We start from the raw sequence: 13,274 nt of genomic DNA on the forward strand, positions 1-13,274 counted from the left end.
ACGGATTTGGGGGGTTTTGTCAGAGAACTCATGATTTTTTATTTATTTTTTTATTTTTATTTTTTTTCTATCAGAGAACCAGGATCCCTGCTCATAAGCAGGGTCCAGGTTTTCCATTTGCTATAGTAAAATGCAGATTTTTTCTTTAAAGAGAAAGATGCAGCTTTTCTTTTTTTTTAAGGCGAAAGACATGAGAAATGGCCAGTTTTCCTTTGCAGGATGGCAGAGTTCCAGACTGCAAGGGGCTGAGGGGAGTGTGAGGAGGGCGATCAGGCAGGGGGTGCCACAGAGGTTGAGGGCCCATAGTGAGGGAGGCACCAAGTTGGGCAGGGCTGGGGGCACTGCCCAGCCAAGGAGTATGGGAGGGCGCATGATTTGTATGCATGATTAAATTTTGGCATTTGATTTTGGTTTTTTTACAGATATTTAGAATGTATTTTATTATAGTGATTGAGGTGCTGGTAGACTTACAAATTGCTTTAAAATCTTAAATATATCAATAAAACATTGTGCTTAACTGATACTTCTTTATATAATGGCGTTTCATTTTAATTGTGGAAAAACACAGATTTTGGGGGTTTTAATCGGAGAATTTATAATTTTAAACAGAAAACTGGGATCACTGCTCATAAAATAATAGAAATAAAATAAACTAGATTAATGCTGCACCAAGACTTAAGAAGTGAAGTTAGCTTATGTATCAGATATTACCTAATTGTGAGAACATGCTTGGTGCCTGATTTAATATTTTGATTAGTTAATAAATGGGTTGATAGGGATTGAAATTACTCTTGTTATACTTGCTATCTATGACATGGTACAGACATTCAGTTTCTCCTGTGAGAGTTGCTGCTTTCCTAGAAGAAACTGCAAGCGTACAGATGTTCAGGCTTTTTCTCCCAGAGTAAAAATGGACACTCCAGGGGAAAAATAACCTGGGGATGACCAGGATTAAATTACTCCCAGGAGAATTTCTCCTGGAAGAACAAATGTCTGCATGTGGTATCAGTCTATTTGAACTGTGTTGCTGCAGGAGTTTGACAGCCCTTTAGAAGCAACACTTGAGCCTGTATTACATTTTGTAAATTTTTGTGGTTAGTTGCTTTTGCTTATTGCTTAGGTTTCTGTATGGCATGTATATATAAATTGATTGTGCTAAAATGATTGAAGACAATTGCATGTAAAACTTGTTAAGTGTTTTTTGCTTTTTGTTTTGTTTTTTTAAACATTGGGAAACTAGTTTAAATCAAAAACAAATGTTAAGAATCTGACAGTTGTGAAGTTCTGGTTGTGTTATGGGGGAGTGAAGTTCCTGCTGTTACAGCAGTTGTGTTTGTAGTGACTTTTTGTTTTTGAAAACCAAAATGTGTGAGCTTAAAAAATAATATTTTTCTTCTTTTAGAATTGCAAATTTCAACTCAAGGAGGAAAGAACTGCATCAAGACAAAATGGACTGGAATGTGAGACCACTCCAGAATGCTCATACACAAAATAACTTGCAAAGTCAAGAAACTTACTTATCACAGGGACTTTCTAATGGATGTGCTTTCTCTCAAACAAATACATATCCCTCTGAGAATACTTGCATTTATCCTGGAAGTAACCAAACAGTATTTCTGCAGTCCAGCAACACAAATATGGTTACAAATTCAACGCCTTTTGTAAATAACGAAGGATACAGTATGTTGCAGCAAGCTTTTGTACAAGTTCCTCTATCCGGTAATGGTTTTATTAACACACAACGTTCACTTGATAGACATCCATCTTCATATGTACGAATAGCACCAAAATTTCCTAACCAGAATCCCCGTATGCCAGCAGACACAACTCAGACTCTTTGGCCAAATGCTTTTACTAATGTACATGGTTTTTCACATGTAAGGCCAGCTACTGAATCTTACCAAATAAGCTCTGGAAGTAATGTACAAAATATACCTCAGGAAGTACAAAATCAGTTTGTGACCACAAACATGTATACTATGCAGCCACAACTAGCACAGCCTAATTCTACAAGAATTATGTTGCATCAAAGTAGCCACGAAAGGAGTAATTGTTCGAAAGGACTGCCAGTAGCAAAGGCATCACAATACAATTTGAATGGGCCTTACTCTTCTCAAGAATGTAGTGTAACAGAACCTGTTAATCAGTCATCAAATAATTTTGTAAATTCTCAACATAACTCTTTGTCTTGTGGTTTGCCTAGGCAACATGCCTCAAAACAAGGATGCTGTCCAAATAATCCATTACAGGTTGCACATTCATCAAGTCCAAATACTTCAGTAAGTACACAATTGCAACAATACACATCTGTGCATACAGGATCTGAAGTTTGTAATGGAAGTCCTCCAACATATAAAAGGCCTCCTAATTATGAATCTAGATCATCAGCACAATCTCTGCCAATTATACAACAGTTACTCCAAAGTGTAACTAATGAAAATGTCCCAAATCAGCAAAAACCTACATCAAAACAAAAACACATCTCTTGCTATAAAGATGTACAACAGCACCGTCAGAAACTTCAGTCTGGAGAAACTAGTTGGGCAGGTGGAAATGTGACATTAAGTCAGCCTGTTAATGAAACATCTAGATCTTCAACTAACACTTTAGAAAGGCTTTGTACCACCACAGGAGAAATCTCAGCAGTTCCTTCTGATGTAGTTTCAAAACCACTGAATGAAGCCATTTCCACACAAAAAAAACAGACAGGTTCAATGGATTTCCCTGTCAATTCTAGAACTGTGTCATCCAGAGGAGGAAAGTGGAGAATAACAAAAGAGAGTCTGGCCAAGGATGCCGCAAAACTGCTTGTAATTAAAAAAAAATATGCAATACTTGAAAAGATGTTTCAGTATAAACAAAATCTCTTAGTGGCTTCAGAACGTGACAGAATTACTTCTGATCTTCCTTCACATAATCAAAACGCCAACCACATGCTTTTTTTCAGTGTGGTCAATCACAATCGGGTATCTGGACAAACTGATACCATAAGAATGCAGAATCTTGAACAGTGTGAACCTGAAGAAAGAAATGACAAAATCACAGCCAACTTTATCAGTGAAGTATTAGATAAAACTCAGAATAGTCATCAGACTAAGCATGGAGATTCTTTAAGTTCTCTTTGGATTCAAGGTCAGGATCAACTCCCAGGTTATGTAAATAGTAGTAAGAGAACTTCAGTCTTGAATTCAAAAAATGTCTTGTCAGTTGTTTCTACTCAAGAAAACTTGAAACAAACTGAAAACACTTCAGGCTCTACTGCACTTGGTAAAAGTAATGAAGTTCTACCACAGAATATATCAGCCAGTCCTGGTGAATCCTCATTTCTTCAGTTTGTGCTAAGTAGCACAAATGCATTGAGAGAGAAAAAGTCTGGTGCTATTGCTGATAAAATACTGGTTACCCTTCTTCAGAATGAGAAAAAACCTTCAAACGTAACATTCTCAGATAGAACTGTCCTGTCCAACACAAGAATGCCAAAAGATGCTAGTGAAAACTTACAGCATTCAGTATCAGCATGTCCTGAATTGGGTCAGCATGCTAAAGATATTTGTTCTCAGGCACCTGAGAACAAAACCAAAACTTTGATCAACGAGCAGGTGTTGAATGCTTCTATCACAAATCCTCATGTATCAGAGAGAGCTGAGTTTGTAACTAATTCACAAACACACATGGCTCAGCATACACCACCACTTACTGAAAATTCATGTTCTAAAACAAAAAGTTTCAATTATTCAATGGAAGAGCTAGCTGCATGTCTTGCTTTATGGAGAAAGTGTCCTCCAGGATCTGTGGATGCTCAGTGTGGTCAAGTAGAATCAGCTAAAGTTTCTTCAGCTTCTGAAAAAGTTGACGATCAGAGTATGTGTTGTATTTTAGAAAACGTCCGAAATGCAGTAGCTAAAGGGGAGATAAATAAAGTTGCAATAAGCACAAATGAAGCAAATTTGTCTTCAGCAACTTTTCCTATTGGGCAAAAGTATGATACATTGGGTTCTAATTTGATAAAGAGTTTTGAACCCCAAGTTGCTGTCGTTTCTCCTTTAATCCTTTCTAAAGAGAAAACTCAGAGTGACCTGCAAGTCAAAGAGAAAACTTGTTCAGAAACCTCTTTTCCAGTGATAGAAGCAGGTAGCGTGCATAGTCTACGAGATGTTTCATCTGTGATAAACGTTGATAAAGAGGCAGTAGAAACTAGTTACTTAAAATCAGATACCTCGGTTCCAGAACAGAAAGTGGATTCAACTGTACAACAAACAAAGTCAGCTGGTGGAAACAGAATAGTAGAAGGTTTTGTAAATTCAGTGTCTCCATCTGATACAAGCCGAAAAAAAGATGGTCCGTTTTTTCAAGTAGCAACAAAAACTGATCTAACTCTCAGTTTAAAAAATAAGCATTTTCTCGAAACAAGCAAAAATTATTCAAGTCTGAATCCCCAAGAGGCCACAGAAGAGAGTAAAGATAAGCAGGACTTATTAGAACCTGAAGATGCTACAAAAGTCATATTGGACAATGGCATGTTTCAGATTTCCAGTGTTTGTTCACTTGTGGAAGGTGATGCATTTTATAATTCACAAATAGCAAATATGTTCAGTTCTGTTCCTTTACATTTAGTGAGGAATAACTTGATGCCAGAAGAAAGTACATCTAATACAAAGCATAATGAGCAACAACTAGAAGCTTGTAAAGATGAACTGAAAGCCAATGTTCTTGAAGGGGAGAGCATACTATTGCAAAAAACAGAGTCATTAGAAAAAACAAGTTTAAATGTGTGTAATAAAAATGAGATCTCAAACATGAATGTATGCAGTTCTACAGAAGAAAATAATGCAGATGCTTCTAAAATTATTTCTCCTTCAGTACAAAAAAATATGTTAAATATGCCTAACAGGACTGCCAGACATGGTGAGAGAGTTGCTGCTGTTAACCAGGAGTTGATCAGAAACAAACATGACTTATCTAATGTAATTGAAACAAATAAATATAGCATTGCAAGACAAGAGAGTACACAAGAACATGTAACCAATGAGGATGAATGTACAGATGGAAGGAATAGCAGTACAGATACTTCTCCAGCATACCTCAGTGATCAGTTGACTGAACTTGTAAAAGAGTTTCCTTATGGAATCGAACGTGTGGACGTGCTGCCAAGGGAGCTGATAGAAAATGTAGATTCTGTGACTGAGCATGCAGAACATCAGTTTGGAAAAGAAACTCAAATTTGCATCAAAAGTTGTGATGCTAAAGATCCCATAGATCAAATACAAATCAAAATATTAAACTCTGAACAAATGAAAAAACTGTTTCCTGAAAACAGTCACCAGTCCTCTAACAAAATCCAGGTGGAAAATGCTCAAAAACCTCCTCTAGAAATAGAATCTCTAGATAAAGGGAACTCAAAAAATCTACTTGATCAGGGTCTATGCGCAGAAAGGGAAAAGAACACACAAGAAACCAGAGTGCCTACAAGAGAGAAAAAAATGTTTTGTTGTTTAATGGGTTGGTTAGCTGCAGAATACGAAGTGCCACGATGTTCATGTCGATCTAAAAATGCCACTTTAGGGAAACAAGATGATGACATTAATTCAAAATCTGAAAACGTTGACCTTAGAGAGAGACAGGAAAATAATCATGGAACTGATCACAAAACAACAAAGACTAACTGTGCAGTGGACAACTACCTGCAGGTTCCTACAAAATTAGAAGATGATGCGAGCCAAACTCTTCCCTTAAGAGACAAAGATGCATGTAAAAAAATTTCCACGATAAACAAAAGTATTAAGCCGGAAGTGAGTAGTGAATACAAACCATTTAAAATCCAAGAAGAAATAATCTGGTGTTGTAGTCTCTCTGAGAAAAAAGAAACTGATCAATTAAAGAAAGTGAATGGCCAGCGGAAGGAAGAGTTGCAGCCTCATTCAGGAAAAGAAGTCTATTTTAATGAAAAAGATGCTCAGGAATACAAAGGGGAGGAATTAGCTTCAGGAAAGGTCAGCCCTACAAATACCAAACAATTGGAAGTGTCAACTGTAAAGAGGGAAAAAGTCTTCAAGGTTGAATCTTTGGAAAAAGATAACACCCAAACAGAAGGGCAGGCGGTAAACTCTAAAATGGATGTCTGCAAATTAAAAAGTTCAGAAACAAATGGAGCCAAATTTATTAAAATGTATAAAGAAAATAAATATAAAAAGCTTGAACAGAAAGCGCAAGAAGCACACAGAGTTAAGAGACCTAGCCACAAGCATAACAGTGATTTCAGGTTTAATATTAACGAAATAAAACATAAGTTGGATAATCATGCTGCCCTGAGTAAATCATCAAATAGAAGTGACAAAGACTTATGTTCAAGGAACTACAAGTATTCTCAGCACAAACTTACAAGAGTCCTCCCATCCCACGAGCCCTTATGTAGACTAAAAAGGAAAGAAAATATGCGTGGAAAGGGAGAGTCTAAAAAACCAAGATTAGAAGGTGATGGGATCAAGGAGCGTGAAGCAAACACTTCTGAACGTGCATTGCACATTGAGCAAAGCACTAATGTGGCAAATCTTGAGAGATCTGCAAAATCAAAAGAGGGGGATCGATGGAAATATAGAAGCTCTTTAGCAGATTGTAGCAGCCCTAAACTACACAAGAAAAGGGGACGCCCTTCTACAAAATCTAAAGCTGTTTCTGGCAAAGAGAGACACCTGGATGGTCAAAACAGAGAGAAACTCTCTGAGAGAAGTTTTCCTGAAAAATATTTGCTACATTCAAGTAGAAGAACTAATAGACTAAGCATTTCTCTTCAAAGGGAACAAAAAAAAACCTACCTGAATAGAGTTGCATTTAAATGCACTGCCCAGGAAAGCATTTGTCTGACAAAACTAGAGACATCTCCTGCCAAACCTATATGGCATATAAAACGTAACAGAGCCTCCGAGTACAGCCAGGAGTGGAAAACTGATGCCCTCCCTTCAGAAGAAGATAAACTACATAAACCTCCAATGCTCGAGTTTAAAATGTGCCCAGAGATACTGTTTAGAAGTACAGCAACTGATGGAGAAAGTTTAGATATGAAACATTCTCCTGACAGAAAGAAATGCCATGTGGCAGGTACAGTATGAAGTTTATTTTTCCCCCATGTATTTAAAAAAAAAAAAAAAAAAAGTGTGGACAGTATGAAGGTAATTTTTCCCCCATGTATTTAAAAAAAAAAAAAAAAAAAGTGTGTGTGTGTGTGTCTCCTTGTGGTAGCATACAAGAGTAAAAGTTAATGCCAAATTAGGTTGAATGCAATAATATAAAGCTGAAAGGAATTTACTGCCAGTATTGTCGCTAACCATACCTGCCTTGATATGTCTTGAGAAATGAAACGGTCCCATTCCTTTTAAATTTCATGTAGACCGTGATGAATAATAGATAAGTTATATGAATGTGACAGTTTGAAACTGAGGCTCAAGCTGTTCTCAGAATCACAAAGCTGTTTTCTTTCATTTGCCTTGGCTGTGTGGTAAGCATTATCTTTACATTTTGTTTTATCTTTTTTTTTTTTTTTTTTTTAATTGGCATAGGTTACCTAAGATAGTTGTGAATGTTTATGGGGCATAGCTGGAGTAAGCACACAGTGTATGTTGAAGGGTGCAGACAGATGTTATATTTGAAACATTTCAAAGTGTAATGGGGTTTAAAACTTTTTTTAAAAGGAGCGTTTTGACCCTGGACAACCTAAAGCTTCCTGTGGAATGGAATGGAATGCTTCAAAATAGTTGCACTGGTATGCAGCTCTGCTCCATCCTGCAACAGGGAGGGGAGAGTGGCATAGATGGTCAGTTAGTATTTCCGGCATGCTGGACACTTGAGTACCCTGTGGGACTAACTGCAACAGTATCCAGCTGACAGTGGCCAATGTGCAGGGAGTCTATAGGGTGGTGGCAGTGCCTAGGTTCCAGGGAGGCCATGAAGGTGAAGAGAAGAGCACTGTATTTTGTGATGACTTGAAGACCAACCTGCTACATGCATATAACATCAGTATAAAATAGTACCCGCTCCCTCCAGATACATTTTTGCCATGTTGGAGCATTGTGTTAGTCATTTTATCTGTGTGCTTACCTACTGAAATGTTTCAGAGATATTTCAAAGCAGTTTGGAACATTCAAAATATTTAATCAGTTCACAACCTGCATATGCTATAAAAACCTAGTTAGATGGATGTTTTAAAATCTCCTACAAAAAGTAGGAGGGGCCATCTGAAAAGCTGAAGGAGTGGGAGGATAGTACTTGGATTCAAACTTATGATCCATCTGTCTACTTCCCAAAATCATTTGATCACCTAAATTTCCTCTGATCACCTTTACTTTCCCAATTAGATTTTTCTCCACCACTTCTGGAGATGTATGTTACTGTGAAGACCATTGCCATATAGTTTCCTGTTGTGACCTTGTTTGAAAACCTGTCCTCTCTTTTGCCACTTCAGGGTTTGTGGGACATGCGTGCGCGCACACGCGCACAAAACCCAGGGCATTTTCAAACTTGTTCTGTCAAAGTGAGATGGCATGATCCCTTAAAAAAGGTGATAATCAAAAAAACTTTTAAAAGAAGGATTCTGTAAATGGATGTGTAGTTAGAATAAAGTGCAGGCTCTCAGTTGCAGTTCTGTATTTTTTCTTTCACCCAGATTTCTTAATAAATAAAAGATTCTAACATAGCACACTGGATAACTGAGGTCTGTCCCATTTTCTTCTGCAAGATGGGTAGGGAGATAACATCTTCCTTCCCTGTTAGTTCTTCCTGACTGTTAAACCTTCTGCCTAGTACCATGGAGTGACTTTGCTTTGGGTTCTACTTTTGGCATGTACAGACATTTACTCTCTGAGGAGAAACTCTCCTGGGAGTGATTTAACTTTGGTTGTTCTCAGGTTATTTTTCTCCTGGAGTGGTTATTTTTCATATGGGAGAAAGAGCCTGATCACCTGTACACTTGTGGTTTCTCCTAGGAAAGCAGCAACTCTCCCAGGAGAAAATGTCTGTATGAGACCTTTGAGCTAGAGGTTGTCATTTTATAGTAGGTGATGTCCTTTAGGTTTATTATAAAGAAGGATCATGTATTTAGAGCTATAAACTTAAACCCAGCAACCCTACTGAAGTTTGTTTTTCCATTTAAATACCTGTTAACTGTAATGTAAGCCTGGGAAAGTTAGAGATCATTGAAAAAGCCTTTCCTTTTAACTCACAGGAATCAAAAGTAAAAAAGAAGATTGGTTAAATTATAAGCCAGTGAAGCAAAGAAAAACAGAAGAGACAGCTCAAGGTGATTTGAGTTACTTACTGATTTTTTTTTTTAAAATACTATTTAGAGTTTATTAAAAAAAAATTGAGTTTATAATAAAGTTTAGTTGATAATAAAATTGTTTAATTACATTAGGAAATCTTAATAAAAGATTGGCATTACTGGTACTTCCACTAGTTAGTTCAGTAGTACCAAATTAGTGGATTTGTGTACGCATGGCTTTGTCTTTTTGGATGCACTTATTGCCATTAGAAAGTGTTAAAGCTGGAAGCCTTTGGAACTTTCCCCATGTTGGGCTTCAGTTGCTACATTTGAATCAGTAGTAGAATTGATTGGAATATTCAGCTAACATTTTTTGATATAAGTCTTTTGCCCCCCACATGTTGCAAGCATTACAGTTCCATATTAAAAAGGGGAGTTCGGTGGTGAGGTTAATACTAGATTGCACGGTTTTTAGTAAAGCATAATAATATATCTTCACAGTGGGTGGCCCTAAAATTAAATATTGCATGTTTAATCTCTTTCTTCCTGCACTTTGAATGTTGGCTTTTATATTTTTTCTTTCAAAATAGTGAATTACATAGCTTACTGATATTGCAAGCAAGCTGCAGATGTTCAAAGCTCTGTTCATTGTAACTGATTCCACATCTGTCTTGCAGATGACAACAGCATTCCACTTGATACAGCCATACAAATGTTGGAAGGAAATGAGGCTCTAGGAAATGAGGCTCTTCCTCTGTCAACCAAAGACTCAAAAGCAATGTTTGAGACCTACAGGAAAATGTATCTGGCAAAAAGAAGCAAAAGCCTAGATAGCAGCCATTTAGTACAGTTCTCCCTCAGTAATACTAGATGAGTACCACCACAAAAGTATTTTTTTGCACAAGAAATTTCTGGGTTTCTTCACTTACACAGTTTGTGTTTGTTAAATGGGTTTTCTACTGAAAATTTGTCAAGTTAATTCCTTTTCTAGGACATCTTTTTAAAAAGGTTTGTGGCTTTATCTGAAGCTATCAGTCCCAAGAGCATTTAAACCATTCAAAAATATGTCAGCCAATTTCTGGTTCTACAAAATCCCTTTCAATTGTCGTACTTTCCATTGCTGGTCAGTGGAAATAATATTACTAGTTGCAAAAGGGATCAAGGGTAGATTCACAAGATTTGCACCTACATTTTCTGTTTATGATATTCTAAATATTCCTGTCTTTTTATTTTTTTTGTGGAAAAGTTTGTTTGTTTGTTTGTTTGTTTTTACTTTGACCATAATAGAAATATGGAACAAAGCATTTATAGCTGAGCATGTTGATCAGGGGATACCATGAAGTATTCACGCTGCTATCCAGTTTTGTTAAAATTAACTTCATAAAACTTGTCACAAAGTAAACTAGTACTTTCTTGACATAATGCTACAAGTGACTAGTTAATGTTTTTCTTCCCTAATTTTTAGGGTAAGTTTCTCATACTTTCCTAATACTTGAAAGAAAAGGAGCAATGCTTTGAAGTCTAGGAAATTTGAATTCAATTTTTTCTAGACAGTTTTGCTCACTTTATCTAGTGACTATAAACAAATTCCTGTATCTTTAAGCTACATTAGCTAATGTTTAAAACCTACACATTCACTGTGGCAGATAAATTATTTTCATTATTGGATGTCACTTTAAGTGCCTTTTGAGTAATATGTTCAGAATTTTGAATTGTCATATTTTTTCAGAATCTTTTTTCATTTGATTTCTTTATACGTTTAAACCTTTATACTGAAAATAAAGCTACTGCATATTACCCAAACCATTTTTTCTTGCATTAAATACATTTATTCTGAATAATTAATGTTGGTATTTTTCAGCTAGAAAAATAACTTACTTCATTAACTGCACTTAAGAGTAACTTGTTGAATGGGTATTGAAGGCAATGACAAATTCTGCACAGAAAGCAGAATTTTCTTAAAATGACTTGGACTAATTCAAATGTAAAAGTAGGTGCCTGGTGTTGCCTTTAGTTTATATGTCACTCTGGCCTTGGTTTAGGTGGCAGGGAGCTAACTGAGCAGAATTTGTTTCAGATTGCACAGCTGAATCTTACAGATGCGCTCAGATCCAAGAGGCTACTCAGGATCATCTTTCTTGTTCAGCATCTTTTTCCTGTCATCATGTGGGTTGGAGGAGAAAAGGGGAGGTTGGAAGTCCAAAGATGAATAGAAGTTGCTGAATTATCAGCAGCCTCCTTCCAGTAGAGCAGTCTTTCTCACCCCTTGGGTTGCGACTCAAAAGTAGGCCACAAGAATGTATGAAAGGGTTGTGAACAAACTTTAAAAATGGATTCTCCTTTAAAGGAGAAAAATGTGGGAAGCCATGTCTTTTTCCTGGCAGGCTGGCAGAGTTCCAGCCTATGAGGGGCTTCTTGCTCCCCTACCCCTTCCACCCACTCCCTGCCCCACACACTGGGGAGCTGGGGGCAGGGGGCAGCAGGTTGGGAGTGAGGGGCACTGGGTTGGGACTGACCACTGATGTTTACATGTGGGTCCTTGTACAAAAAAGGTTGAAAACCACTGCACTGGAGTACTGAGGGAACAGGTTTAGGCTGGACCTACGTGGGAAGAAGAAACTAGTAGTTGTTCAAAAGAGCGATCCCATTATTTTTTCCTATAGTAATATTGTCTTTTTCTTTGTTCCCCCTCTTTAAAAGTTTTTAAACTAAGGTTCCTTTATTTGAAAATAGAAAGGGAGTTGGGCAGTGAGAACTGCATGCCAGGAGAATATTTCAAATATTGCTGGCAACTTTAAAAGAACATATTTTCTCTTATCTTGAAGCTTACCATCCACATGAAGTGTATTCCTTTTTCTTGTCTTGTCTGTCTACTGTGTCAATGGTAACCAGCTCCTGTTGAGAACTAGTATGAATTCCATTTGCTGTTTGGCTCACTTGAATAGTTAAATTCCTTTCAGCAAATGTTTAAACAATTAGTTGATGACTGTTGTGTCCTAAATATCTGTAATGACCCTTTTGCATGTATTCTTTTGCAAGGTCATCAGTAATAGGCTGCTGTCAGATTGAACTCAGAGTATTGTGCCCTCTTTGTTGAGATTCAAGTACATAATGACCATAATTCAGCCAGAGATTCTTCTTTCATGTCATAAGATCACTTGGGTTTTTTGGTTCCATTTAATGTACATCAGTAGTACATTAAATGTTAATATACAGCTACCTCTGTTCAGTAATAAGCATTGATTAGATGGTTACAATTAAAAAGTCCTGGGAGAGAACAGTCCCCATACTGGGTGGCTTTAATCAGTTCATCAGCTGTTAGCACCCAGCAGCTCCTTGTCAGTTAAACTTTCATGGTGTATATGTGTCGTGATTGTGTATTTTCACGCAGTGTACTCTTCCATCTTCCTTTAAACAAAACAATCGTGCAGATAAAAAAAGGACACTTTTTTGGGCAAGGTGTGTTAACAATAAGCTGGATCTTTATTTGCAGATATATAAATACCATATTCTCTTGCATATATCATGTACCTTTTTTCCAGAATCTAGCTTCTGGAAATTAGGATGTACATGATAAGCAAGGAATTGTAATGGAAGTTTCTTCCCCTGCAGGAGGTGGGAGTGAGGAGTGAAACTTAAGCTCCACATCAGGCTCCCTAGCTTCTGGCTGGGGACAGTTTCTCTCTCACCCACCTCAGCAGAAGCTCTGAAGGAAAGATCTTTCTTTATTCTGCCTTTCAAAAATGAGGTCTCTTATTTGGAGGTGTATTATGTATGAAAAAATACAGTATACAATTATTGTTGCTTACATAAACTTTTGCATAGGACTACATAAAATTTGATTTATATTATGGTTGCACTAAAGTGGAAAGTATTCATGCTAGTTATGTATGTAAAATGGGAAATTTTACATACATGCATACATGTGCTGCCTGCGAAAGATACTAAAGATCAAGTGGCAGGACCAGATTCTGGACACGAGGTGCTCGGAAGATCAGCTCTCCCCGGTAGTTGCACACTACTA

General features: G+C 37.1%; 1 protein-coding gene across 1 annotated transcript in view; it reads left to right on the forward strand.

Annotated features, from left to right (window-relative positions):
* The window catches only part of KIAA1551 (KIAA1551 ortholog), a 28,303-nt gene extending 17,230 nt beyond the window's left edge, over positions 1-11,073 (forward strand). Inside the window, exons 3-5 of the mRNA XM_025202858.1 lie at positions 1,403-7,095; positions 9,215-9,289; positions 9,928-11,073. Coding sequence (XP_025058643.1) covers positions 1,449-7,095; positions 9,215-9,289; positions 9,928-10,124 — 5,919 coding nt within the window. The 5' untranslated portion in view covers positions 1,403-1,448 and the 3' untranslated portion in view covers positions 10,125-11,073. The remainder of the gene's footprint in view (positions 1-1,402; positions 7,096-9,214; positions 9,290-9,927) is intronic.
* The last annotated feature ends 2,201 nt before the right edge of the window (positions 11,074-13,274 follow it).

The sequence above is a fragment of the Alligator sinensis genome, unplaced genomic scaffold (genome assembly GCF_000455745.1).
Source record: "Alligator sinensis unplaced genomic scaffold, ASM45574v1 scaffold957_1, whole genome shotgun sequence".
Lineage (NCBI taxonomy): Eukaryota > Metazoa > Chordata > Crocodylia > Alligatoridae > Alligator > Alligator sinensis.